General features: G+C 47.8%; 1 protein-coding gene across 7 annotated transcripts; it reads left to right on the plus strand.

The window, feature by feature from the left end:
* The first annotated feature begins 205 nt into the window (after nt 1-205).
* Nucleotides 206-27,840, plus strand: GNL3L (G protein nucleolar 3 like). Of its 7 annotated transcripts, none has more exons than XM_082376623.1 (17): nt 229-329; nt 2,572-2,640; nt 4,623-4,679; nt 9,595-9,656; nt 10,470-10,577; nt 11,319-11,435; nt 12,178-12,261; nt 12,817-12,952; nt 13,878-13,981; nt 16,023-16,167; nt 18,168-18,255; nt 18,742-18,916; nt 19,003-19,145; nt 19,454-19,590; nt 21,715-21,842; nt 25,690-25,909; nt 27,524-27,840. In XM_082376623.1, exons 3-17 carry the CDS (start codon nt 4,670-4,672, stop codon nt 27,604-27,606), a joined length of 1,740 nt encoding a protein of 579 aa, XP_082232749.1. In that variant the 5' UTR covers nt 229-329; nt 2,572-2,640; nt 4,623-4,669; the 3' UTR covers nt 27,607-27,840. The 7 variants fall into 7 exon arrangements, with proteins under 7 accessions (XP_082232745.1, XP_082232748.1, XP_082232749.1 ...); XM_082376621.1 differs by having other exon boundaries at nt 272-329; nt 9,595-9,728; XM_082376619.1 differs by lacking the exon at nt 4,623-4,679 and having other exon boundaries at nt 206-329; nt 9,595-9,728.
* The last annotated feature ends 69 nt before the right edge of the window (nt 27,841-27,909 follow it).

Below are 27,909 nucleotides of genomic sequence, written 5' to 3' on the forward strand. Positions count from 1 at the left end.
GCCTCCCCGCCTCCCCGCCTCCCCGCCTCCCCGCCTCCCCGCCTCCCCGCCTCCCCGCCTCCCCGCCTCCCCGCCTCCCCGCCTCCCCGCCTCCCCGCCTCCCCGCCTTACTCTGCTATTTCCTTACCTTACGGAGCGGCCGGGAGGCGGGGCCAGCGCGGCCCCGGGGAAGGGACGGGAGGGCGCGAGCCGTCAATCCTAAGCCCCGCCCCCGGGTACGCTCCCAGCGAGGCTGGGATCCGGAAGTCAAACCCTAACTCCGCGAGCGCAGCCTGTGGGCCGATAGTGTTCTGCCATCTTCTCTTCTCAGATCTCCGCCGGAAGTGGAGGTAAGACACGACTCTCTTTTTTCGTGGTGAGCGCTCACCCAGCCGGCCGCGCGGAAAGGATCAACTATTTCAGGTGAAACCCGAGGCGCCCTCTGCCCTGGAATAGAGAGGTGAAGAGTCGGGTTCCTTCCAGGGTAGAAGGGCCCGGATGAGAGGCAGGGATTGCTCGGCCTGTGGACATGCGCCCAAACACATTCTTGCGGGGTAGAGGGGCACGGACGCACCTCATCTGGACAGGTGTAGACCCCTGGACACACTGTATGGAGAGTTACAGACCCCACTTGTGTGGAGAAGCGTCGAGTGCCCTCCTCCTTTTAGGGTAGTGAGGTTCCATTCCGTATTTTCCCGGTGTAGACAGGCGTGGACACTCCGAAGGTGTGGCGACATCGACCCCACCCGTAAAGAGACACATCTCCCTCACGAGGCTGAACGGCGCAGATTTCTACCGGCGCTAAGGCACACAGATCCGCCTCGGCGCGCACCTTTTCCCTTAGGACAGAGGCTTTGATGTATTTACCCCCACCCCCGCCCGACCACCAGAATAGAGGAGCTCCGAAATTTTAATATACAGAGGAGTGAGCCTCCTTCCCTTAGCGCCAAGACCTAGAGACCTCCCTACCTCGCCCCCGTGTAACTAATTGACCGATGCCCCGCCCCCGCTCCTGCAGAGGTGGTAGACCACCCCTCTCTAAGTGTTTGGAGGCACAAGTCTCATCCCACAGAGAAGCATGCAGATTTACCCCTTCTAGGCTAGAGTGAGTCCCCATTATGGAAAATCAGATCTCACCACCTCCTCCCCAGGCGCTGGCTTACTGAATTTGTAAGGGCTTGACCCGCCAAAAATGCCCCACAGCAAACAACAGCAGACCTTAACCCACGAAGAGACAGTCAGAACTGCTTCTCCTGGGGCCCCGGGGGAAGAAGGGCTCAGATTTATTCTCTTTTTTAGGTAGACACAGATCATCCTTCTTCTCCCCCCTTCTCCAAGGATTTAGAATCACCAACTGTAGGAAAGGAGAGACCCCAAGGGAGCAGAGAGGTGCCCTCCAACGTTGAGAAGCAGTGACATCACTGATCACCCCATAGTGCGTGCATATGGGCTCCCCCCTTATCCGAGGTAGAGGAGCTCAGATCTTTTTCTCCCTATCCAGGAAAAAAAAACACAGGAACCCCCCCACCACCACCTACTGTAAGGGCCGTTCCATTGAATGTATAGCTGCATTCCCCCCTCCCCCGTGCAGAGAACCAGAGGTCCTTTTCCTTCAATATTAACACACTGCTGACTTCAACCCGTACACAAGATAAACAGATCGTGCCCCATCCCATCTCCCATGGAAGGGGCTAGAGTAACCCACTGCAGGCAAGGTGCAGACCCCATTCACGCAAAGCTGCATAATTCCCCCCTTTGTTAGCATGGCACTAATGTCACCTTGTAGTGGAGATCGGTATATCAGTCCCATCTCATGGCCCTCCCTAGGGTAAAGCGACTCAGAGTACCCCCCCACCCCCGGTCCCTGCACAACTTACAGATGTACAGACTTGTGCTCCTCTCCCATGCAGCGGAGATGCACACAGCCACTGTGCCGGTTTATCTAGTTCCTCTGTATCCTGGAGTAGAGTGACAAAAGGCATCCTGCCCTCCTCCCCCCTGTCACCAAGGAACAGACCCCAGCCACACAAACAGGTGCACATTTTTCCCCCGTCCCCCAAGATTTTGCACTGACCTTAGTCCACATAGACATACAGATAAAAAGCCCTATTCTGAGGTCCCTTTTCCCCAGGGTAGACTCCTGGGATATGTCTTTCCCTCCCACTTCCAGGGTAAATGAGACATAGAACCCTCTATTTGGGGAAAAGAGGTGCAGTTAATACCCTATGTAGAAACAGATTGTCCTTGCATACCCCTCTCCACTTAGAGAGGTTTAGTGCTAGTCCCTTACCTAGGGTATCCTATCTGATGCATTGAGGCACTGACTCCACCCAGGAAGAGAGGTTTAGACCTAATTTTCCTTTGGGTAGTGTGACACTACCTTCCCTGTAATATTATTATTATAATTAACTATACTCAGCCATACCAGGCGCCAGCTCCAGTATAACGCCTTCTCTCAGATTCCTCTAATTGTTAGGGCTTCCTTATCATGTTCTTTAACATTTTATTTTGCCCTCAGGGGGTTCAGAAGGGGCTTATAGCATTGTAGTTCCTCTCTCTGTCTTCAAATTGGTTCTTCTCCCATTCCAACAGGAAAAAAAAAGCCTGCAGATTTGAATCTACCTGCTTTCAAGCTAGTCATCATGATGAAACTTAGACACAGTGAGTTTCTTTTACCACTCCTTCCCAATCCTAAGCTTTAATGAATATTCATAGTATTTTTAAAAATTGCCCAGTGTGAACCAGATCATTCAGTCTGTCTTTTACGTATGGTATTATTGTTGTCTTCCCAACTTCCTTCTGAGGTACAGCTCCCCTTATCCCCCATACCCATTTTACAGATAAGGAAACTGAAGCTCAGCAAGGTTAAGTGACTTGACAAAGAGACTGCAGGTGAATAGCAGTAAATACCATATTATACTGCCTATAACCCCAACACAGCCTAGCATTTTTCTGTATAAGTTGTACCTTTAAGTTGGTATCATAGATAGTACTAGTGGTTAAGAGCATGGACTCTGGAGCCAGACTGAGTTTGAATCTCAGCTCTTCCACTTATTACTTGTGTGGTCTTGGGCAAGTTACTTACCTTCAGTCTAGTGGGGGAAGAGGAGGGTAAAAATAGTTCCTACTTAATAACGTAATAGTATTTGCCTAACAGAGTTGTTGTGAGGATTTAATGAATTAAAATAGGTAGAACACTTAGAACAGTGCCTGGCACATAATAAGCACTCTGTAAGTATTAGCTTTAAAGATTCAGCCTTCATTTCTCTTTGGAGTTTAGCCCCTCAGAGGATGCATGCACTGTCTGCCACTGAATTATTGTCTGACCTGTCTTGAGCTTTGGATTTTTCTTACCTATAAAACAGACAGTGTGGATAAATTGCTGTTCTTTCTGCCTTCAGGACTCTTTCCCTTTCCTTCTCATCCTTTAACGGGATAACTCTTGCTTGTTTTTCAGATTTCAACTTATACATCATTTCCTCTGGGAATCCCTCCTGTTAACCTCCTCCCTTGGTTTCCACTTGTCTGTGTACCCACAGGAACCAGGGCTGTTGACTCTATGATTGGGTCTGTCTCTTTCACAGCACTGTTAACTTCTCAGTGACATCTGGTTCATCTTTGTGTCCCAAGGGCCCAGCATGACCAGGCATAGCTATTTGGCACTTACTGTATGCCAGGCAATAGAATGTCTCAATTAGTAGTGCTAACTCAATCCCCCCACCTCCCACCAGGATGCTTACAGCCTAGAGGGAGAAGACAAATGTGATACATGGACTCTTCCTTGTAAGAGGGAAGGCAAAGGCAGTAGGACAGGTCTGGTTCTGTGCTTCCCTGCCTTTATCCTGCTATAGCCCAAGCAGAAAATGATAACATTTGGATAGCACACTGGATAGACTGGATGAGAATTGTGCAACCCAGTGGCCTTGTATTCTGTGTGAATTGTGGCCCTGCCTATGTAGGGCTTGGTGAAAAAAAAATCACTTACTTTATATAATCATAAAAATTTCATCAAGAATCAGACTTTGGTTATGTTAATACCAAAAGCAAATAATCATTTTATCATGCAACACGAGAAAAGTGAACAAAATTAGTTATACTCTATTTAAGAATATCAAATACAAGATAATAATAGAATTATTTTTTTAATTAATTTTTATTGGTAATAGACTTATTAATAGTGATGAAAAACACAATAATTACCTGGTGAAATAGAGTATATGCATACAAAGGAACCCTGGTAGTTTAAAAAAATGAGGAAGTAGTATATGGAAAGACTATTATATGGAAAAACTGTTAGATGGAAGGATCTCCAGGATTTGTTAAGTGAAAAAAGCAAGTTGCTGACAGGAGTACATAGTATGTTACCTTCCCTGGGAGAAAATGGAGGGAAATAAGAATATATGTTTGTATTTGCATAAAGAAACTGAATGATGCATGACAAACTAATGAAGTGGTTTCTTGTGGTGAGGGGACTGCAGTGGCTAGGGACAAGTGTGGGAGGGAGACCTCTCAGAATACATGGTTTTATTTTTATTTATTTATTTTTCATAATTCTTATTGGAGTATAGTTGATTTACAATGTTGTGTTAGTTTCAGGTGTACAGCAAAGTAAATAAGTTATACATATATCCACTCTTTTTTAGATGCTTTTCCGACATAGGCCATTACAGAGTATTGCGTAGAGTTCTCTATGCTATATGGTAGGTTGTTATTAGTTATCTATTTTATATATAGTAGTGTGTATATGTCAGTCCCAATCTCCCAGTTTATCTCCCCCCCTTCCCACACTGGTGACCATAAGTTTGTTTTCTACATCTGACATGGTTTTACTTTGGAACCATATGACTGTATTACCTGTTAAAGAACAATCATACATATCTGCATTAGTGGGAAAATGGTGAACATTAAATTAAATAGAAAAACTTTACATGTGCACACAAAACAAAGACTTTCACTGTTAAATTGCAACTGAAGTCTTGATCAGACTAACTAGGATGATTGCAGTGGAAGATGGGGGAGGTGCTTCATGGTGCAGCTCCCTACACCCTGGGCTAGAGATACCTTGGACCCAAATGGTAATGAAAATGATTAAATCTGGGAAGGTTATTGAGAAGCCCTAGAAAGAGTGTTCAGATACAGTTTCAACTGTTGTACATTTTTGAATGGCTATTAAAAAGGAGGGTATGTTTTATCATTTAAAAGATTTACAACCATCAATGACTGGTGGCACAGGTATGTAATCCATCGTAATGACAGACTGGAATGTAAGCTGCACAGGGAGGGAAATGGGGTGGCCGTTGAATAAAGAATCGAGTGGCGCCAGTGTTTTGGAAGTCTCTAGGAGGTTGAACAAATGTGCTTGAAGATAGTTGAGAGAGGTGTCTGAGATTGCTTTCTGAAGTACAAGCAGTTATAGATGATGATCATAGATGTCACCATAGCAATGGGTGGGCAGGTGGCTACATGGAATGGGGATGTCAAGGAAGTGGGAAACCTGAGCGTTGGAAGGGACCCAGTGATCACCAAAGTTGCCCAGGTTGATGATGGCAGGAGTTCAGTTGAAAGTAAAGCTATGGACTTCCCTGGTGGCGCAGTGGTTAAGAATCCGCCTGCCAGTGCAGGGGACATGGGTTCAATCCCTGGTCCGGGGAGATCCCACATGCCACGGAGCAACTAAGCCCGTGCACCACAACTACTGAGCCTGCACTCTAGAGCCCCCGTGCCACAACTACCGAAGCCTGTGCACTCTAAGGCCCGTGTGCCCCAACTGCTGAGCCCACATGCTGCAACTACTGAAGCCCGTGCACCTAGAGCCCATGCTCTGCAACAAGAGGAGCCACTGCAATGAGAAGCCTGTACACCACAGCGAAGAGTAGCCTCTGCTAGAGAAAGCCCACGTACAGCAACGAAGACCCAATGCAGCCAAAAATTAAAAAAAATAATTAAGAAAAAAAAAAGTAAAGCTATGAGCTAGGTGCTTCAATAAAAGAGGAAAAGTGACTCATAGGTGACAGGCATAGCAGCAGTCTCAAAAAAAGCAGGATTCCCCCCCTCCCCCCTCTTTTTTTTTTTTTAAATGTTTCTTCTGATTCTTTTTTTTTTAATTTTATTTTTAATTAATTAATTTATTTATTTTTTATTTTATGGCTGTGTTGGGTCTTCGTTTCTGTGCGAGGGCTTTCTCTAGTTGTGGCAAGCGGGGGCCACTCTTCATCACGGTGTGCGGGCTTCTCACTGTCACGGCCTCTCTTGTTGTGGAGCACAGGCTCCAGACGCGCAGGCTCAGTAGTTGTGGCTCACGGGCCTAGTTGCTCCGCGGCATGTGGGATCTTCCCAGACCAGGGCTCGAACCGGTGTCCCCTGCATTGGCAGGCGGATTCTCAACCATTGCGCCACCAGGGAAGCCCTCCCCCCTCTTTTTTAACAAGAGGGAGAAATTGGTTTGGCAGTGGTGAGTCTGCAAGATGCCTCCTGTACCTACTGGCTCCAAGGTATTCATGTTCATGTAAACTAATAGCCACCTTTCAGGCCTGCAGGTGAAGCAGTGTCCTCAGGGGAGAGCTGAGTCTCTATTAAGGCAGGAGGTTGAGGAATTGTTCCCAAGAAAAGATGGAAGAATTAGGGGAGTGCTGATCTCCCAAGTGGGAGTTTCAGAGGGCATAGTGGCAAGTCGGATGCAGGGGTAGATGGAGGATGGGGGCAGAGTCACTGCCAGGCTGGGGATACAGGGATGTAGTGGGGTGAGAGTATGGGAGATGATGGATGAATGGAGAGATCCACCTTTGAGTATTGATATGAGAGTTGGTGGATGGAGATATTGGTGGTCAGAGAGATTTAAGGAAATTCTTCAAGGTCATATAGCTAGGTAGTTATTGAGCCAGAACAGGAACCTAGGTATGGCTGGCTAAAAAATGGTAGCTGTTTTCTCTCTGAAGCTATTAAAAAACAGTAACAGCGGCTCCTGGGTGTTGCAGTGTTGTGAGTGGTGACTGCACCCCTACCCTCTTCCTCGCTTCTCCTCCCCCCTCCTTCTCCTCTCTGAAGCAGGTGTTTTTCCCCACTTTAAGTGATGTATTTTCTTTCATCGTGTGCCTGTATCCAGTGCAGGCCCTCATTTTCCAGGGAAGTTAGGCCGATGCAAATTGTTGAGTAAAATGGCCAGACCTGGTTCCTTCCAAACCTCACATTCTTTTCATTGCAACATGAGTACTTTGGAAGAAAAGGAGACTTGGGATCTGATTTTTTTTTTGTTACGGGGAAATTCGGTCCATTCACATTCATTATGATAACTAATATGTTTGGTCTGATTTTTACCATCTTATTTTATATTTTTTGTTTGTTTCTTCTTATTCCCTTATTTTAAAAAGTTTAACAAGTTAAAAAAATCCTCCACCAGGACTTAAAATTATGTTGGTAATTGCATTCATATTTATATCAAGCATAACTAAATTTTTCTATCACTTTACCAAAGTTAAATAACTATTTTTGCTCTACTCTTCCAAAGTGAGACCTTTAGCATGATTTTATGCTTATTTTTGCTGGTATACTTCCTCAAGTAGTTTTACCAGAAAGGGAACACAGGTGGTAATCTTTGCACGTCTGTCTTTTACCTTCACGTAAGAGTGATATATTGATCAGTTATAAGAATTTAGCTTGGAACACGGTCCCTTGTCTCAGTACTTTGTAATGGTTATTCTTCTGTCTTAAGTGTTCAGAATTGTGGATTTGAGAAGGCTGTCTGCTTCTCTCACCTTTGTTGGGAATGCCTTCTATTTGGAAGTTTACAAGATTTTCTCTTTATCCTTGGAGTTCAGAAATTTCATCAGTGTATGCCCAGGGCGTATGTCTTTTTTGTTAATGTTGATGCTCTATGCGCCTTTCTAGTCTGAAGCCTCAATCCTGTTTTCAACTTGGGAAACTTTCATCTATTATTTTAAAAAATAATTGCTTCTCCATTTGTATCTTTTCTCTTTCCAGAACTCCTTTTAATTTAGATACTAGCTCTCCTGAGTCCATTCTCCTTTTTCTGTTTTTACTTTTTTTTTTTTTAAGTTGTGGCGCACGGGCCCAGCAGTTGTGGCTCGCGGGCTCAGCCGCTCCGGGCCATGTGGGATCCTCCCGGACCAGGGCCTGAACCCGAGTGCCCCGCACCGGCAGGAGGACTCCCAACCACTGCGCCACCAGGGAAGCCCCTGTTTTTACTTTTCTTTGGATTTTTGTCCTGTTTTAAGCAAGCCCTTGACCTTCTAGCTCATTAATTTGGTTATTAGTGATGTCTCTTCAGTTTTTCACTACATCAGTTGAATTTTTATTCAATATCAAATTTTGGGAATCTTTTTCTCACATAGTTCATTTGAAGTATCTTCTTGAATCTCTTTAAGAACTTGCAGTAGTATTTATTTATTTATTTAATTTATTTAAAAAAAATTGTTTTTGGCTGTGTTGGGTCTTTGTTGCCTCGCACGGGCTTTTCTCTGGTTGCAGCAAGTGGGGACTACTCTTTGTTGTGGTGCGCGGGCTTCTCATTGCGGTGGCTTCTCTTGTTGCAGAGCATGGGCTCTAGGCATGCGGGCTTCAGTAGTTGTGGCGCATGGGCTCAGTAGTTGTGGCTCACGGGCTCTAGGGCACAGGCTTAGTAGTTGTGGCACACGGCCTCAGTTGCTCCGCAGCATGTAGGATCTTCCCAGACCAGGGCTCGAACCCGTGTCCCCTGCGTTGGCAGGCAGATTCTTAACCACTGTGCCACCAGGGAAGTCCTGCAGTAGTATTTAAATCCTCTGTTTCCTACATTAACTCTGCTTTGGTGTGAACCACCTAGTGTGATTGGGGAGCCTGTTCTCTGATAATCTCAAGCTGCTCCTATATTTGTTTGTAGCATATATCCTGACCTTCCAGAACCTCCCCCTGTAAGAATTCCTTTAGCCCCCTTGCAAATGGTGAGAATTAAGGGAAGCCTTTCTTTCTGAGAGGCCAGCTGTGAAGGAGATGACAGACGGCACTCCTCATTGAAGTGGGAAGAGGCCCCTTAAGTTCCTGGGCTTTGTTAAGGCATGATTGTAGAAGGTGAACTCTCTCCTCCTTAAATCAAAGGGAGGTTTCAGTTTAGCTGTGTAGTGCAATTCCCTTTGGAGGCAATGACATGAGCAGGGTTAGCAGGAAGGGACAGTTCTCTCCCCATGTGCTGAGGGCATCTACTCTGGCTTAGCTGGCTGGGACTCCTCAGAGTCCCTAACCAGGGACTAACCAGGGTCCCTAACCCTAACCCTAACCCTCAGACCACTTTCCCATGCTACCAGCCCCCCACCTCAGCCTGGTGCCAAAATTGTTGAGCTGCCCCAGCTAGAAGTTGGGAGAGAGAAAGAGGAGTCAGAAGCGCACATTCAAGTTGCTCTCTTCACAGGATTCCCTTAAGAATTGTTTCAGTTTGCACTGAATACCCCAAACATTTATATCCAGTACCTCCTCTGACACTGTTGCTGCCAGCTCCGTGTCTGTCTTGTGCGCCTAGACAGACATGGTATCTGAGGCTTCCTTAGGTTCCCAGTGTGGCCTGACCTCCATTAAGGTTCAACAAATGTTGGGTAGGTGGATGATGGCTTTTTTTTTTTTCTTTAGAAAATAAAAAGCCAGGTAAAAGTTCCAAAGGCCGCAAGAAGATAAGTTGGTTCCACACTCAGGTAAGGTATACCCGTTGTTGGCGACAAGGTCAGGAACAGGTTGCCCACCCTAGAAGAGGCCCACAAAACCAGGTAGATATTGGGTGACTCCAAACAGAGCACTGCATTGGAATCAGTAGATCTGGCTTTCCCTCCCTCTCTGGGTGGCTTCAGCAGAAAAGTAGCAGTATTTATTAAGTTCCCACCACAAGCCATACACTGCTTTGTGCTTGGTTTACCTTGGTTAGGGATTGTCATCATCCTATTTTTTAGATGAAGAAACTGAGCCTCAGTGAGAAAGTTCTTAGGTTCAAGGTAGCACAGCTAGGACTTGAGTCTGTCTAATTCCCAAGTCCCTATTGCTCATGGAGAGGAGGGAGGTTCAAACAGTCTTTGGGCCCAGCTCCTGGATCTCCTGGTCCTGCTGGGAAAGTTGTGGACAAGTAGGACTTGGGTCATAGCAGCAGTTCTCAAACTTTAACTAGCCCTCCAGAATCACCTGGAGGGCTGGTTAAAACACAGATTGCTGGGCTCTACCCTTGCGTTTCTGATTTGGTAGGTCTGTCTTGGCATCTGATAATTGGTATTTCTAACAAGTGCCTAGGTGATGCTGGTACTGTTGTTCCAAGGGCTGCTCGTCCCTGCCTGGCTAGGGGAAGAAGGGTCTCTCTCTAGTCAGATGCGCAGACCTCTGGGGACAGAGCCCTTTTTGTTTGCTTCTCTCCTCTTTCCCCCAACAACTACACTTCTGAGCAGCTTTAACACCCCCTGGGAAGGGTAATTTCCATGGGTTCATTAGGTCTGTTCATTTTTTCCCTGTTGTGTGGTGACCAGCCTGCAAAGCAGAATGGGAAGAAAGCAGCCACCAAAGTAGCCTCCGCTCCCCAGTTTGTTCACTCCAATGATCATGCCAGTCGGGAGGCTGAATTAAAGAAGAAGAGGGTAAGCCCTTTCCCTTGGAGAGAGAGGGCCTGGCTTGACTGCCAGGTCCACAGAAATGTTGAAGGGCAAAGGCCAGAACTGTTAGGGTTGTCGAGGCTGTTTGTGGAAAGGGGAAGAGAGGGCGGTTGCCTTGATACTTGATTTAGTGTCTCCATTTGCTCACCTCCCAGTCCATGGCTGTCTGGTTTATGTTCTCATTGCTCCACTGGAATGACCCCTGCCAGCCTCACCAGCATGTTCTCTGATATCAGACTCATGGATAGCTTTCTTCCCTCATCTTATTCAAATTCTCAGCATTTGAGACCATGATTTTTTTTTTGAAACACTCTCACTTTGGCTTTCCTGTCATCTCACTCTCCTGGATGTCCTTCTTTCTTTTCTACAGTCTCTTTTGCTGCTCTGTAAATGATGGAGCATCCCAGGACCTTGTTTTCTTTTCCTCTCTGGTCTTAAGTGCTTCCCGCTGCCTAGAACACATTCTCTCTCAGCTTCACATACCTTCCTTGTATTAGTGTCTGCCATGCTTTCCCTTTCTTCATCTCTTTGTCTTTTTCTTTCTCTCAAACCCCTTATCTCTTGCTGTCATATCTTCTCCCTTCCTGTATCCCTGCTCCTCCCACCTGTGCCATGTCACACTGTTTTCTCCCTCTGTCACCTGCTCCCTGTTACTCTTGGTCTTCCATCCCTCCCTTAGACTGCAGACCTAGTCAGCTACAGCCCTGGTGTGCATTCACTTGTTAGGTTGAGGACATGCGGGAGAAGCAGCAGGCTGCCCGGGAGCAAGAGAGACACCGACGCAGGACCATTGAAAGCTATTGTCAGGATGTCCTGCGACGCCAGAAGGAGTTTGAGCTCAAGGTAAGAGAGCAGTCTTTGCCCCTGGGTAGGACTGGTGTGGGTTCGCTCAAAAGCATCTTTTGCCATTGATCTGTGAAAAGGAAAGAGGAAGGGTGTGAGATTGTTGGAGGGGGAGTAGGGAATCAGTTCAGAGAGGATGGGAGACATTAGGGACATGGAGGGAGGGTGAGAGGGAGGTGAAGAGCCTTATCTGTGACTGGACAACCCTGGTTAGGTCCTTTCTCCCAAGCTGGAACCCAAAGACTGGGGTTTGGGAGTGGGGAGGCGCTGGACTAGGGGACAGGGGGAGAGAAGGAGTGAGAACGTGAGGGGAAAGTTAAGAGAAGAGTCATCTTCTTTCTAGGACTTCTTACTGCCTTTCTAGAATATATTCTCATCTCACAGAATATATACTTTCCAACTCAAAGTTCCTTTTCTAATATAAAGTACACATTTTGCTTCCTCCATCCCACATTCCCCATAGATTGTTTTTCTCACTTATACCTCCCTCTTACATTCCTCCCTTATACACTCAGGTGCAATCCCAGGCCTCTAGCTGGTGCTCGAACACACACTTACAAATAGGCACACACATGGACCATGTGGGTCTATCCTTTCTTCTTCTAGTTCCTGGCTTTGTTGGCTGATACAAGCTGCTCTTTGGTGGTCTGGGACTCACATGGCTCTCCCAGCCTCCCATGGTTGCCAAAGACAGCTCTCACTCTCTTTCCTGCCCTGGACCATTGTCTTTTTTTCCCTTTAGGAGGAAGTTTTGGAGGAATTAAATATGTTTCCTCAGTTGGATGATGAAGCCACAAGGAAGGCTTATTACAAGGAGTTCCGTAAGGTATGGAGGCCCATTTCTTTTTTTTAAAAAATTTTTATTCATTTATTTATTTTTTGGCTGCATTGGGTCTTTGTTGCTGTGCACGGGCTTTCTCTAGTTGTAGCGAGCGGGGGCTGCTCTTCGTGCGTGGGCTTCTCACTTCTCTGCAGTGCGTGGGCTTCTCATTGTGGTGGCTTCTCTTATTGCGGACCACAGGCTCTAGGCATGCGGGCTTCAGTAGTTGTGGCACACGGGCTCAGTAGTTGTGGCTTGTGGGCTCTAGAGCGCAGGCTCAGTAGTTGTGGCATTCGGGCTTAGTTGCTCTGCGGCATGTGGGATCTTCCCGGACCAGGGCTTGAACCCGTGTCCCCTGCACTGGCAGGCGGATTCTTAACCACTGCGCCACCAGGGAAGTCCCGGGGGCGCATTTCTTAAGGTCCTTTAGGGAGGGCATCAATCCACTCCTGTCTCCTCTCTGCTTCTGTTTTTCCTAAGATGGAGACCTCTTCTTTCATGGGCCTGTTGATTGCTACCCAGTTCTTTCCCTGCCTTCATCCCTCATTCCCTGCCCTACAGGTGGTGGAATACTCTGATGTGATTCTAGAAGTCCTGGATGCCAGGGACCCATTGGGCTGCCGCTGCTTCCAAATGGAGGAGACTGTCCTGCAGGCAGAAGGCAACAAGAAGCTGGTCCTGATCTTGAACAAGATTGGTGGGTGTTGGGCAGTATTGGGTAGGGCAAGGCAGGGGCCAGGCCTTGTTGAAAAACTAGCTTGGACCAGACCCTGACACCCAGCAACTCAGTGGTATCCATAACAGTTGTGTGAGGTAGGAATTCTTGTTCGAGTTTTTAAAGCCAGGGATTTGAGAGGTGAAGTCACTTGTCTAAACACACACACACCACACACACAGTACAGCAGAAGTTGGGAGTGGAGTTAAAGCCTGTCTGCCTTTCAGTCCCCTGTTTTTGCCATTTTGAGCTTTATCTGTGACTGGCCAACCATGGAGAGTTCCTCTTCTCTCCCAAGCTGGAACCCAGACACTGGGGCAGAAGAGCACATCGGCTCACGAGTCACTCAGGTCTGGATCTTATCCCAGTTTTGCTGTCTGTTTTCTCTGGGATCTTGGACAAGTCATGTCACCTGAGAGCTTCTGTTTCTCTAGGTGTAAAATGGGCTGTGATTTTCCCAATCTCACAGGATTGTTGGAGAATTAATGATAAAGTGCTTGGTACATACATGTTCAGTTCTTCATAAATGGTAGCCATTTTTGTCAAGGTTATTCTTGACATTTGGCCCAACCTAGAATGATCCAGGGAGGGGATGGGAAGCATAGTCTTTGGGAGGCCTCTGGTACCCTGGGCCCCCTGGTCTGGAAGGAAGGCATCTAGGACCATACAGCTGGTTACCCATTCTCCTTGAGGAAACAGAGGTCTCCTCAGGGAGGGCCTACTGGTCCCCTAGACTAGACTGTCCTTTCTAACTCTAACCTGGGGACTGGACAGGGACTGTCAGTGCTAGGGAGATATCTGTTGGCAGGAGGTGGGCCAAGTCTTGGATGTGGGTGGCTGCATCTTTGGAGTGAGCCATCGAGGTGATGTTCTCCTTTCCAGTCCTCTCTGTTCCTATTTTCCCCAGACCTGGTCCCCAAGGAGGTTGTGGAGAAGTGGCTGGAATACCTTCGGAATGAGCTGCCAGTCGTAGCTTTCAAGGCCAGCACCCAGCATCAGGTCAAAAACCTGGTAAGCTGGGGCCAGGGACATCTAGCCTCTTTCAGGGTAGCCTGGGGCTACACTGTTTTCTAATTATATCATTAACATGGAAATGCGTTTTCAATGTAAGATATTAAAGTATACAGAAACATTTGTTGCTGCGATGGAGAGAAACTGGGTCCTGGGGGACTTTTTTTAAAAAAAATAATTAATTTATTTATTTTTTTTGGCTGTGTTGGGTCTTCGTTTCTGTGCGAGGGCTTTCTCTAGTTGTGGCAAGTGGGGGCGACTCTTCATCGCAGTGTGCGGGCCTCTCACTATCGTGGCCTCTCTTGTTGCGGAGCACAAGCTCCAGACGCGCAGGCTCAGTAGTTGTGGCTCACGGGCCCAGCTGCTCCGCGGCATGTGGGATTTTCCCAGACCAGGGCTCGAACCCGTGTCCCCTGCATTGGCAGGCGGATTCTCAACCATTGCGCCACCAGGGAAGCCCCCTGGGGGACATATTTTTTTCAGTTTTGCACCAGGTATAAAACTTATTTATTTAAAAAAATAAAGTAGAAAAAATAAAAACAATTACAGTTGACCCTTGAACTAAACAGGGGTTAGGGACATCCACCTTCTGCACAATGGAAAATCCGTGTATAACTTATAGTTGGCCCTTCATATCTGCAGTTCTGTATCTGCAGATGCAACCAACTGCGAATCATGTAGTACTGTAGTATTTACTAGTGAAAAAAATTTTGCGTATAAATGGACCTGTGCTGTTCAAACCCGTGTTGCTCAAGGGCCAACTGTATAGATGAAGCTTGAATATCCTTACGCTGGTACCTCTAATTCCAGTCTCTTTTATATCCATACCCAGAAGTAACCACCATTGTTAGTTTGGTGTGTATCCTTCCAGATGTTTTTCTGTGCTTTATATTATATGTGGATGTGTTTATAAAGAGAAAATAGTGTTTGCGGGTATCATATATGTCATCCTGCGTTTTTTTTTTTTCCTTGAAGATCTTTCTATAGAGTTCTACCTTTTTGATGCTAAATAAAATTAGTTTCCAATTTTTTTTATCATTATAACCGGTACTACAACATGTACCCTTACAAGTCTTGGTTAGTGGGCAAGTGTTTGTGTAGGTTGGGCACTGAGAGGTAGAGTGGCTGGGTCATAGGCTTTTTGCATTTTACATTTTCCTAGTCACTGACAAATTGCTCCCCAGCACCCCACCTCCTCCACCCCCACCCCTCAGTGGCTGTACCAATTTATCTTCCCACTAATGGGATAGATGACTGTGTGAGAGGGCTTTTTTCCCTACACCCTTGCCAACATTTGATATCATTAAACATTTAAATCTTTGTTCATCTGGGAGAAACACGATATCTCCTTTATAATTTTTTGGCCTTTTTCATGGCAAAAATGTGATAAGCATCCTTTTTTAACAGCTTTCTTTCATTTGTGTTCCACTTCAAGGATATAGCTCCTTAATCTGTTTCTTATTAATAGATATTTAAGTCAGTTCCTATTTTGAAGTATTGTGGTGGGTAAATAAGGACAGAAGAAGAGCTGAAAGGGCATTCTAGGCAGAGGAGGTAGCACCAGGAGTAAGGAGACGGAGGCCGAAATGGCCTTGTCCTGTGTGAGGAATCAAGGGAAGGTAGACTTTATGTGGGCCAGGCACTATCTCTTCTCTCCACAGACAGGGAGGCAAACGTCCCCATTGTGTAGGCAAGGTTAACTGAGGCCCAGAGAATGGAATCAGAATTTGCCAGGCACACGCCTGTGAGAGGCAGAGCTGAACTTAAACCTGGCCTGCCTAGAGGCAAGGATGCTATCCTGCCCCTGCTGAGGGAGGCAAGAGACAGGCAGGGACAGAGAAGACTGGAGATGCAAAGACAGTGGAAAAATAGGCCTTGTGGAAGCAGGGAAATGGCAGGTATTCAGGGCCTGTGTGAGAAGCCCTCTGCTTCAGGCTGGGGGTCTCAGTGATCACAGGGAGGCGGCCCTGAAAGTTGGAAATCTGAGCTGAGACTACATCTCCCACCTGATGCCTCTTCTATAATACCCCTCATTTTCCAGAATCGCTGCAGTGTGCCAGTGGATCAAGCCTCTGAGTCACTGCTGAAAAGCAAAGCCTGCTTTGGAGCTGAAAATCTCATGAGGGTTCTGGGGAACTATTGCCGCCTGGGTGAAGTACGCACCCATATCCGTGTGGGTGTTGTGGGTAAGGCCTTGGGGGAGGTCATGGGACCCAGGCTTCTTCCTTGTGCAGGGGCTTCATTGGGACAAAGGATTCTGGGAACTTCATGTTACTTTTGTGGGGGGAGGAGAGGAGCTGTTCAGGAAGGGTCTTGTGATGTGTAATTTGGATAGGTGGACGTGGGAAGGCATACTCAGGATCACCACCGTGGTTTGAGTGTTAGAACCATGGACCAAATGTGCGGGGCCAGGCTTGGAGTTGGCCCCATCTCATTCTACCAGAGCTGTGGGAGGGAGGGGTGAACATCTCCCTTTCATAGATAAGAACACTGGGGCTCAGAGGCGGGAAAGGGACTTGTAGGGCTCAGCCCTGGGTGAGACAAGGCAGAGCTGAGGCTCAAACCTGGAACCCAGGGTACTGAGGGAAGGCTGGTGGGAAGGGAACAGCGAAATTGAGAGAGGCAGAGATAGACCCGCAGGGAGAGGAAGTGAGGCTGGACACTGAGAAAAAGGTGTAGATTTGCATACCTGAATAGACACAGAAGATTTGGGAAGCCAAATGGTGGGATTGGTGGGGAGTGGAAAGGGAAGACATGTGAATGACAGAGGCATGCAGAGAGAGGGAGATACGATCACAAAGACGTGTGCACAGAGACTTGCAGAGAAACATAAGAGGGCTAGCGACCCTCCCATGTAAGTAGAGAGGCAGACATGCATACCCAAGGAAAGAATGAGTGAGTCAAACACAGGGATAGAGAGAGATTCAGAGGGAGATACACATAGAAAGAGGCAGGAACAAAGATGCAGACACAGAGGAATGCACCCCAGACCTATGCACACATACAGTTCCACATGTATGGAGACATGCACAGACCCAGAGGCAAAATACATGCAGACCAAGCTCTTCCCATACACTCACCCAACTCCGCTTCCCCTCCCCAATCAAATAGAGCCACGGAGAGACACGTGCCTGGATACACTCGACCCTCAGACATAGTCACGCCCCAGAGTCACAGAGACAGATACACGTCTATGATGAGACGGATATATATATATAGAGAGAGAGAAATAGAGACAGAGCATTAGGGAGGCACAGAGAAAAAGAGACACAGTGGAACACGTACGGAAGGACATACATGTAGAGAGACAAGCCCATGGAGAGAAGGAACATGTACAGAAAGAGCTGAGAGGAGTTGGCATAGAGGGAATTACAAAGAGGCAGAATTGGTGGGGTGGGGAGAATTAGAAAGGACAATGGCCAGAATGAGATACAGTGAGACAAACCAGCAGAGAAAGAGGTGCTTAGATACACAGACAAAGAAAGATATGATAGAGAAAAAGATGGAGTGGGAAAGACAGAAATGGGAAAAGCAGCGGTATTTAGAATGAGAACAACCAAGAGACAGAAGATATACAGAGACTTCTATACACGAGGGATATATATACACAGGCACATCTGTGAGGGAGCAGTACATGTGTAAGTTCTAGCACACAGAGAAAGAGAATGGTGGGAATGAGAGACCCAGTGAGGAAGAAATGGACAAGGACATCCATAGGCTGAGAGGTGCTCACAGATGCCCAAACAAAAAAACACGCACCACAGGCAGAAAGCTGCTCAGAGACTGACATCTGGAGATGAGCTCCCCCCACCCCCTGCCAGGTGAATTATACACCAGGATGGATGGTTCTGTCTTACAACATTTCCCAGTGTCCACCCTCCACTGGATTTTGTCACAGAGGCCTTGCATTGAGCGTCTTTCCCAGGCTGTTTGTAGGTAGGAGGTGGGTGTCACATCTAGAGAGAGGGACACGTCTAGCCAGGGTGCTCACATATGGAGGAGAGGGTTAGAAAGGCCATGGAGGGGGTTGGTCAGGGCCTTGGATGGGAAGGCAGGGGGCCAGGCTCTGTTTTTGGCTTCCCCATGGCCTGGTCACACTGCCCCTGCCTGAGCCTCCCACACACAGGCTGTCCCAGATGTTCCTGAGGACCCTTCCTGCCCTGAGCCATCTGCTGCTCCTTTGTAGGCCTTCCCAATGTTGGGAAGAGCAGCCTGATCAATAGCCTGAAGCGCAGCCGTGCGTGCAGTGTGGGAGCCGTTCCTGGGGTCACCAAGTAAGCACCTGCCTGCTCCCCCACTTCACAGATCCTTCACCCTACCATTCCCCCAACTCCCACGCCTTCAGCCCCTGTCCCTTATCTTGGACTAGCCTTTGATTCTTCCCTGGGCATGGGAGTCTCACTAATAGCCCTCATTTACCTGGCACACCCTGGCTGTGGGCCAGGCACCCAGCTGGGTGTCTCCCCCACTTAGCTCCTTGAAGCCTCCCCGACACCATGCAAGATTGGGCTCTGAATAAGCAGCTCCACTTCCTCGGTGAAGCAACAGGCTCAGAGAGTCAGAAGCTTGCCTGTGGTCCTGCAGCTCAGTCCCTGGTGGTGGAGGTTAGACTAGAATCAGACCCCACATCTCTCCATCTTCATCTGTGTGCCATCTGTCCCACCCCTTCTCTCAACTGGGTGCTTGGAGCCTAGAGGATGCCAGGCACATCTGGGCTTATCACCATCCTGTGTCCTCCTATCTCCCCTCTCCCGCCCCAGGTTCATGCAGGAGGTCTACCTGGACAAATTCATCAGGCTGCTGGATGCCCCGGGCATTGTCCCAGGACCCAACTCGGAGGTGGGCACCATCCTGTGCAACTGCATTCGTGTGCAGAAGCTGGCGGATCCTGTGACCCCAGTGGAGACCATTCTGCAGCGCTGCAACCTGGAGGAGGTACGCGGGCCTCTTGCTTATGTCCTACCCTGCTCCAAGGGCCCTTCGTTCTTCCTCATGATTTCTCTTCTTCCTCTCTTCACCAGATTTCCAGCTATTACGGTGTCTCTGGGTTCCAGACCACTGAGCACTTTCTGACTGCAGTGGCCCACCGCTTGGGGAAGAAGAAGAAGGGGGGCATATACAGTCAGGAGCAGGCAGCCAAAGCTGTCCTGGCTGACTGGGTGAGGTGAGGAGGGGGCTAGGCGTAAGGGTGAAGCCTGCTGGGAGTCAGACTCCACAAAAGGGATCATCTGTGTTCACTGCAGCGGCGGGGCAGCCTAACTTCTTGGGTAAGGAAGTCCAAGGCACCAGGTCACATCCTGCTTGGCAACTTATGCCCAGTGATTATCCAGCAGCTCAACCTCTTGTTCAGAAGCAACTGTCTGGGTTTTCTAGTTGTCCCTCACTGTTTCTGACCTGAGAACTCATTCTCTCTTTGATTGGTCATTTGTTGTCTTAATGAGATCACCAATTTCTTCCCACCTCCCAATTCAGCGGGAAGATCAGCTTCTATACACTCCCACCCTCCACCCACACTCTGCCTGCCCATCTCAGTGCTGAGATTGTTAAGGAGATGACTGAGGTCTTCGACATTGAGGATACCGAGCAGGCCAATGAGGACACCATGGAATGTAAGTAAGGGCGAGTAGGTTGGCCTGCCTGGCACGTGGTCCTGCCCTAGTGGAGCCACACAGACCTGACTACAGGTCCCACATTTGACCACCCCCTGCTCTGGCTCTACTCTGGCTTGGGGAAATCTGTTTAACTAGCTTTAACCTTAATGTCTTTTCCCACAAGGTGGAGAATTGTAATCTGGGTCACGGGAATATGGGGGTGGGGTGGGGTAGGGAGGCAGCTGATTGTGGGCTCTTGGTAGATAGGAAAAAAATCAGCAAAGTACCTGGAACATGGTGAGGTATTTACAAAGCGTGAGGTTCCTTTCCCCATCTCTTGAGGCCTGGAGTGGACTGAGATACTCCTCTCAAAAACCCCTTCTCTCATTTTGCTCCAGGTTTTGTCACAGCCATTGCATGTCCATTTCTAGATTTTTACTTTTATCCGCATTGGCAGGTGAGGCATCTGAGACACAGAAAGGTGATATTTGCTAAATGGTGCATGGTCATTGACAGGCAGACGTGGCATTCAAACTGGCTCTCTTGCCTTGTTTTGAAGATTCTCCCAACTCAGTATCTAAGTGGTTAAAAGAATGGACTGCCTGGATTAAAATCTGAGTTTTGTTAGTTGTGTGGTGCTGTACAAGTTCTTAAGCTCTCCATGTCCAATGATGTCATCTGTAAAATGGGGACAATAGCACCCACCTGATAAGATAGTTGTGAAGACTTATTTGTTATGTAAAAACACAGTGCCTGGCATATAGTACATGCTTGGTAAATATTAGCTGTTATTAAGATGGTTATTTGTTGAGGTACAGAGGTATGACTTTCAGAAACGCCTGTAGGAAGTTTGTTCTCTTCAGATACTCTACCATCTGCAGCTCTGGTTGATGGCTCCTTTCTTCTCTACCCCACCCAAGAAAGGTGCCTGGTGCTCTCTGGGCCTGTCTGTGGACACTCTGGGGTAGTGGAGAAAGCCTTGGCTGGCCTGGCTTCTAGTTACCCTGTTTCTCTTGAGGGCCAATAGCTTTCCTTCTCTGGGCCTTTTAGTGTGCTTGGATTACAAATGAGGACAAGAGGCTTACCTACCCCCATGTGGCTTTAGGCAAGTCAGCCCTCTTTCTGAACTTTGCTTTTCTATCAAGTGGGTAGTTGGGAGGAATTAGTGCTCACATTTTTATGATGATGCTTGACTGTGCCTGTGTGTGAGGGCAAGCGGGGCTCTGGCAGTGAGAATGTACTTTGGCAAAAGATTGAGATCCCGGAAATTGAGAAGAGGGAGTGGTTAATAGTGAGAATTTCCTAGTTGCCCTAGTGTTGAATCTTGAAGAGTGATTAGGGATTAGAGGCCCAGGGAAGGGGATGGGGCAAAGTTTAGAAGAGGTGGGAAGGTAGTGTGGGCCCAGGACAATGGACACATTTGTGGTTTGCAGTGGAGGCCAGCTCTAGGCAAGGCACCAGAGAGAGAGGGAGAGAGGCCCGGTCCTGGGGAGGGAATCCCAGTAGCTGCCATTTTTTAAATAATCAATTAATTAATTAATTAATTTATGGCTGTGTTGGGTCTTTGTTTCTGTGCGAGGGCTTTCTCTAGTTGTGGAAAGTGGGGGTCACTCTTCATCGCGGTGCGCGGGCCTCTCACTATCGCGGCCTCTCTTGTTGCGGAGCACAGGCTCCAGACGCGCAGGCTCAGTAGTTGTGGCTCACGGGCCTAGTTGCTCCGTGGCATGTGGGATCTTCCCAGACCAGGGCTCGAACCCGTGTCCCCTGTATTAGCAGGCGGATTCTCAACCACTGCACCACCAGGGAAGCCCCCAGTAGCTGCCATTTACAGAGCAGTGTCTCAGGACAGTGCATTTCAGGCACCCTCTGCTGTGATTCAGCCCTTTGTTATAGGGCTTTGTGGCATTCTCATTTTCCAGATGAGGAAGCTGAGGCTCCAAGACCAGCTCCCAGCAGGCGAGTACCCTACTGCAAAACCCACATCTTGAATCCTTTGTCATGTGGCCTCCCAGCAGGAATAAAAGAGCCTTCCCTCCTGACTCTGCTGGGCAGCGTCCACATATCCTTTCCACTGAGGCCTGACCAGGAGGCTAGTAGCAGGGAGGAGCCAGGGCCCTGACTGTGGTATTTATTGTGTTAAAGGCTTGGCCACTGGAGAATCTGATGAGCTGTTGGGTGACATGGACCCGCTCGAAATGGAGATCAAGTGGCTCCATTCTCCGATGGTGAAAATAGCAGATGCCATGGAAAATAAAACCACGGTGTATAAGGTACCTGTTCTCTTTCTTCATGGCAACACTCTCCTCTACCCCGGGCTCTGGGAAATGGTCAGTCCCTTCCACCTGGCTCCCACAAGGTCCGCCTATAATACTGGGGAGATGCGGGTTGTTCATTCACACCCTGTGGGCTCCCTGGGTGCTAGGCAGGGTGCATCCTTTGCCAACCAATGGCAGGTCCAAGGAGGAGGCATGCTCTCTCAAGCAGCTTTCCCAGCCCAGCTCTAGCCTAGAGAACAGGATCCCCATCTATCCACCCGCTTGTTCAAGTTACAAACCTGGGCAACCCTGATTTTTCCTTCCTTCTAACTAGTATCCTGGATCCTATATACAGTCAGTCACCAGGTCTGGCTTCTCCCTCCTAAATCTTAAGAGATGCTCTTGGCCTCTTTCTATTCCTACCATTCCTGTAACCCTAGCCTAAGCTTCCAGTTGTCTCCCACCTGGACATTTGTTCCATATGGCAGGTCCCAAAGGTCACCTGCCCTTTCATGTCTCCCCAGCACCTACAGGATCAAGTTGATATGCTGTGCTATGATCTCTGGAGGCTTTTTCAGCCTCTACATCTGCCAGTCCCCCATTGCTGCCCTTCGAGAGGTCACAGTTTAGTGGTTTCAACCACAGATACCTACACTGTGATGGAAGACACACAGGCTGGGGTTGGGGGCAGAGGTTGGGAAAGCACGGATCTAAGGGCCCTAACCTATACTACTTGTGGGTCAGGGAAGTATTCCAGGGGGCCTTGATGCTTGTGCCATGTCTTGAAGGTTGAGGAATTCTCTGGGCAAGGGGGGCAGCAGCCTGTGGTCAGGGGCTCAGCCTGTGTGCGTGCCAAGACCCAAAAGGGTGAGAGCGTGTTATTTTGCAGAAATCACTAGTGGTCTGAGGTGGCTGGAGTGAGGGTAGAGGCGGGGAAAGATGAATCTGGTGTCAGATCATTGAAGGCCTTGAGTTTGACTTTAAACCATGGGTAATAGGTAAACACTGAAAGTTGGTTATGTTTTGTGGGGGAGGGGAGGCAAAGGGTTTAAATTTTTTTTTCCCATTTTGTTTATTTAAGATATTTTTTTGACTAGGTACATGGTATAAAATTGAAAAGGTAGGATATTCCCTGGCGGTCCAGTGGTTAGGACTCCACGCTTTCACTGCTGAGGGCCTGGGTTCAATCTCTGGTCAGGGAACTAAGATCCCACAAGCCGTGTGGCGTGGCCAAAAAAAAAAAAAAATATGAAAAGGTAAAGGTTATACAGTAAAAGTAAATCTCTCTCCTGCTTCTCTCTCCCAGCCACCCTGCCCACTCCTGAGTGTCCTTTCAGAGCTATTCCATCTTTATACACACATATACATAAAAGCAGATAACAGATCTATTTCAATGCTTTTTTAAAAAAATTTTATTTATTTATTAATTTATTTATGTCTGTGTTGGGTCCTCGTTGCTGTGCGCGGGCTTTCTCTAGTTGTGGTGAGTGGGGGCTACTCTTCGTTGCGGTACATGGGCTTCTCATTGTAGTGGCTTCTCTTGTTGTGGAGCTCGGGCTCTTAAGTGTGCAGGCTTCAGTAGTTGTGGCTTGTGGGCTGTAGAGCGCAGGCTCAGTAGTTGTGGCACACAGGCTTAGTTGCTCCGCGGCATGTGGGATCTTCCCAGACCAGGGCTCGAACCCGTGCCCCCTGCATTGGCAGGCGGATTGTTAACCACTGAGCCACGAGGGAAGTCCCAACAGATCTATTTCAATTCAAATAGTCGTATGCTGTTTTTATTGTTCTGCACATTGCTTATTTCACTTACAAATTCATCTTGTAGATTGTTCCACGTGATTACTTAAAGAACAGTCCTTCATTTTTAAAAAAGAAAATTATTTATTTGACTGCATCGGGCCTTAGTTGTGGCACACGGGATCCTCACTGCGGTATGCGGGCTCTTCGTTGCAGCGCAAGGGCTTCTCTCTAGTTGTGGCATGAGGGGGCTCAGTAGTTGTGGCGCGTGGGCTTAGTTGCCCCGCGGCATGTGAGATCTCAGTTCCCTGACCAGGGATCGAACCCACGTCCCCTGCATTGGAAGGCGGATTCTCAAACACTGGACCACCAGGGAAATCCTCTGTCCTTCATTTTTGATGGCTATATAATATCTGGAAGGGTTTCTTAAGCAGGGAAGCAACATGGTTAAGTTTATGTATTAGAACTATCACTCCAGTGGCTGGGGTAAAAATCCAGTTGGAAAGAAAGGAGCCAGAGTGGAGGTAAGAAGTCCAGGAAGGAAACTGTTGCCTGAGCTCTGTAAGAGATGATGAGGCCTGCATTAGGGCAGTGGTAGGAATCACGCCATTCCCATCTTCACATAGTTTCGAAAGTCCCCCCAGTGCTTATAGGAAAAGCAGTTTAAAGTTGTGAGTTTAAGGCCATCCCCTGATATTTCTCACTGAGCCCATAAGCCCCAGAACATACCATTTTTCCTCAAGGACCAGCAGTAGTTCCCTACTCCATACTGCAAATTCCAGGCTCAGGTTCAGGGCCCTGAGTAGGGCCACTCCATTGCACAACTCCATTTAGGTGTGCTATATTGTAAATGGTGCCCCCTCCCACCCCCGCAACCCCATAGTTGTACAGTGTGGTAGCCTTGCCTTTTACCCACTGTAGTGTAGCAGGTAGTCATACATACAGAATCTTGACTGCTTGGGTTCTAATTTATTCTACTGCTTACTAACTGTGTGACCTTACGTGCCTTGTTTGTCAAAGACATTGTTGCAAGGATTAAATGAGTTAACACACAGATGTGTGTGAGTACATGTATACATATACGTATGTATGTATATGTATAACACGCACATATATGTATATGCTTAGAAAGGTACCTGGCATATAGTGAGCTTCCTGTCAATATTACCTTTTGCTGACCACATGTACCTTCTATTACAGCCGAATAGACACCCTTTTGGGTGCCCAGGTATGCTCTCTGCTTTTCCAGTGTTCAGTCAGGAATGACCCTCCCATCAGCAGAAGTATGTTGACCACCACCATCCCCTCAGCCTCTGTCACTTATGCTGCATTTCTTTGGTGGGCACTTACCACATTCTTTTTTTTTTTTTGGCTATTATTTATTTATTTATGGCTGTGTTGGGTCTTCGTTTCTGTGCGAGGGCTTTCTCTAGTTGCGGCGAGCGGGGGCCACTCTTCATCGCAGTGCATGGGCCTCTCACTATCGCGGCCTCTCTTGCTGCGGAGCCCAAGCTCCAGACACGCAGACTCAGTAATTGTGGCTCACGGGCCTAGTTGCTTCGCGGCATGTGGGATCTTCCCAGACCAGGGCTCGAACCCGTGTGCCCTGCATTAGCAGGCAGACTCTCAACCACTGCACCACCAGGGAAGCCCCCTCTTACCACATTCTAACTTGTGGTGTGGTTGGGTTTTTTCCTCTTTAGCCTGGTTGCTTCCCGAAGGTGGGACTGTATCTGAGTCATTTCTCCAACATTTCCCCATACAGAGCTAGGCATAAAATAGGTGTCAGAACATATTTGTTAAATTTAGTAAGACCTTGAAGGGTCACTTGAACAAAGAATCATTGTAATACCAATTGTCATTGACAAGTAATTCTGCTTTTTCATTTTATTCTTGTAAAAGCCATGCAAGCTACCCACTGTCCACCCTTATTTGACAGATGAGCAAATTGTGGCTGAAGGGATAACTAAGCACCTGCTAGTCTGTGGTGGGGCCAGACTTGAAGCTTATTAGTTCTGTGTGGCTCCAAGGTTCCTGTTCTTAATGCAAGCCTGTCCCTGCCTCCTCTGCAGAAGTCTTTGTAGGTACTCTGGGGCCCAGACCTCACTGTTGTCCTCTCTTTCCCCAGATTGGAGATCTCACTGGGTATTGCACCAATCCAAACCGTCATCAGATGGGGTGGGCTAAGCGCAACGTGGACCTTCACCCCAGGAACAATAGCTCAGTGGATGTCTGCCCAGTGGACCGCCGCCCGATGCTACAGAGGATCATGGAGACAGACCCCCTGCAGCAGGGCCAGGCTCTGGCATCTGCCCTGAAGAATAAGAAGAAGCTCCAGAAGCGTACAGGTGGGGGCACCTGACCACCCCCCTGTACTCCAAAAAGAACCCACCTGAGGCCTTAATTAGGGGCTCCTGAATGAGCATCTCCATGTGTCTAGCCCCAGGCCAGGGTTAGGGGGCAGGGATGGGTTAGGAGGCTTACCTGCTAGCACAGTGGTTCTCAAACTTTAGCTTGTATTAGAATTGCCTGGAGGGCTTATTAAAACACAGGTTTCTGGGACCCACCCCCAGAGTTTCTAATTGAGTAGTTGGACCTTGGGTGGGTGGGTGGCGGGGCGCTGAGAATTTGTGTTTCTAACTGGTTGCCAGTTAGTGGTGATGTTGCTCCTCTGGGGACCACACTTGGAGAACCACTGGCCTAGTTTCATGTATCAAATACCCACCATTTATTTATCACCTGCTTTCTATGTGTTAAGAAGCTTTCAGGCTATATATGTTTACTTTATCAATAGGTGATATACTCAAAATCCAAAGGTTACAAAAGAATATACAATAAAATGTCTCCTTCCAATCCCCCAGTCTTCCAGGCGTCCCTCCAGAGGCAACCAATTAATTTCTTGTATCTCATTCCTGAGATAGGTACACAGGCAAATATCTATATATTCTTTGTTCTCTTTTTGTAGACAGAGGCTAGTCTCCTGAACATATAGTTTTGCCACATCATTTTTCCACTCAATATATATTATAGATATTTCCCCATCAATTCACAAAAGAACTCCCTTCATTTTAATGGTGGTCTGTTGTATGGCTGGTCCATTTAGGTCTTCATGCTATGCTAATTCTCACTAACTCATTGCAAAAGTCTTATTCTCAGTTGGTAAGTGAGGAAACTGGGGCCCAGAGACATTAAGTGACACACTCAAAGTATTTGATGGGGCCAAAATCCAAACCTAGATTTGACTGATCCCATGAGCCCTGTTCTTTGAACTAGACTGTGTTCATAACCATTCGCTCTTGGCCTGGTTCCACGCTGAGTCCTGGGAATACAGAGATGAATTGCCCTTGAACTGCTGGTCTTTTTGGGGAGTGGGGAGGAGACAAGAAAACAGACATTGGAAACACAAAGTGATCACTGTGAAGACATAGAAAGCACAGTGAGGGAACCTAACCCAGCCTGGAGGTCGTGGTGGGGTAGGGGTGATCAGAGAAGGCTTCCAGAAGGAGGTGATGTCTGAGGGGAATCCTGAGGAACAATAGGGTGTGGCTGGAGGATGGAGGTGAGCATGCAGGCCCAAAGCCCCTACTGCCATCCTGCCCCTTTGCTGTGAGAGCTTTGAGGGTCCATGGCAGAGTGCTAATAAGTTCAACACACAAAAAGAAAACAGCTGTTTTGATACTAGGAAGAGATAAAAATACTTGACGCTCAGTAGTCTGACACTCTGAGATAAAAGCTATTTTGGGGTGATCATTTCATAGGTAGACAAATGGGTCTTCCTGTGAGGCTGAGCAGTGGCTGCCAGTAGCTCACCAGTTGTTTTGTTTAGTGTTGGATGGGGAGGGGGCGGTTAGGGAGCCAGTTTGGAAGTTTGGTGCAGACCAAGGTAAATGTAGGCTAGCTCCTGCAGGCCTCCTGTTGGCAAGCCAGCCACCAAGTGACTGCCTGTTTTTCTCCATCTGCAGATAAACTCGCCAGCAAGCTGTCTGATTCCATGATGTCCGCCCTTGACCTCTCTGGCAACGCTGATGACAGTGCTGGTGACTGATCCACTGATCTCATCTCCTTCCCCCACTCCAAGCATCAGTTCCAGTGGAAATAACAGATAAAATGGTTTGCTTCTCCCTGAAGCACCTACATATTAAAAGAGCCCCTTCCCCCAACCCCCCTTCCCTCCATTCTCCAGGAAAAAAAAAGTCCCAAGTGTCTGAAACTGACAAACCCAATACCCTTATTTAATCCGTACTCTGTTTTCAAGAGAAATAAAAAAAAATTATCAGCAGATCCCTTATGCTAACAATTTATCCCCACCTTATAGGTTGGGCTGGTTGGAGGGCTGACCCCTCACAAA

Source organism: Balaenoptera borealis (genome assembly GCF_965194805.1).
Source record: "Balaenoptera borealis genome assembly, chromosome: X".
NCBI classification, from domain to species: Eukaryota; Metazoa; Chordata; class Mammalia; order Artiodactyla; family Balaenopteridae; genus Balaenoptera; species Balaenoptera borealis.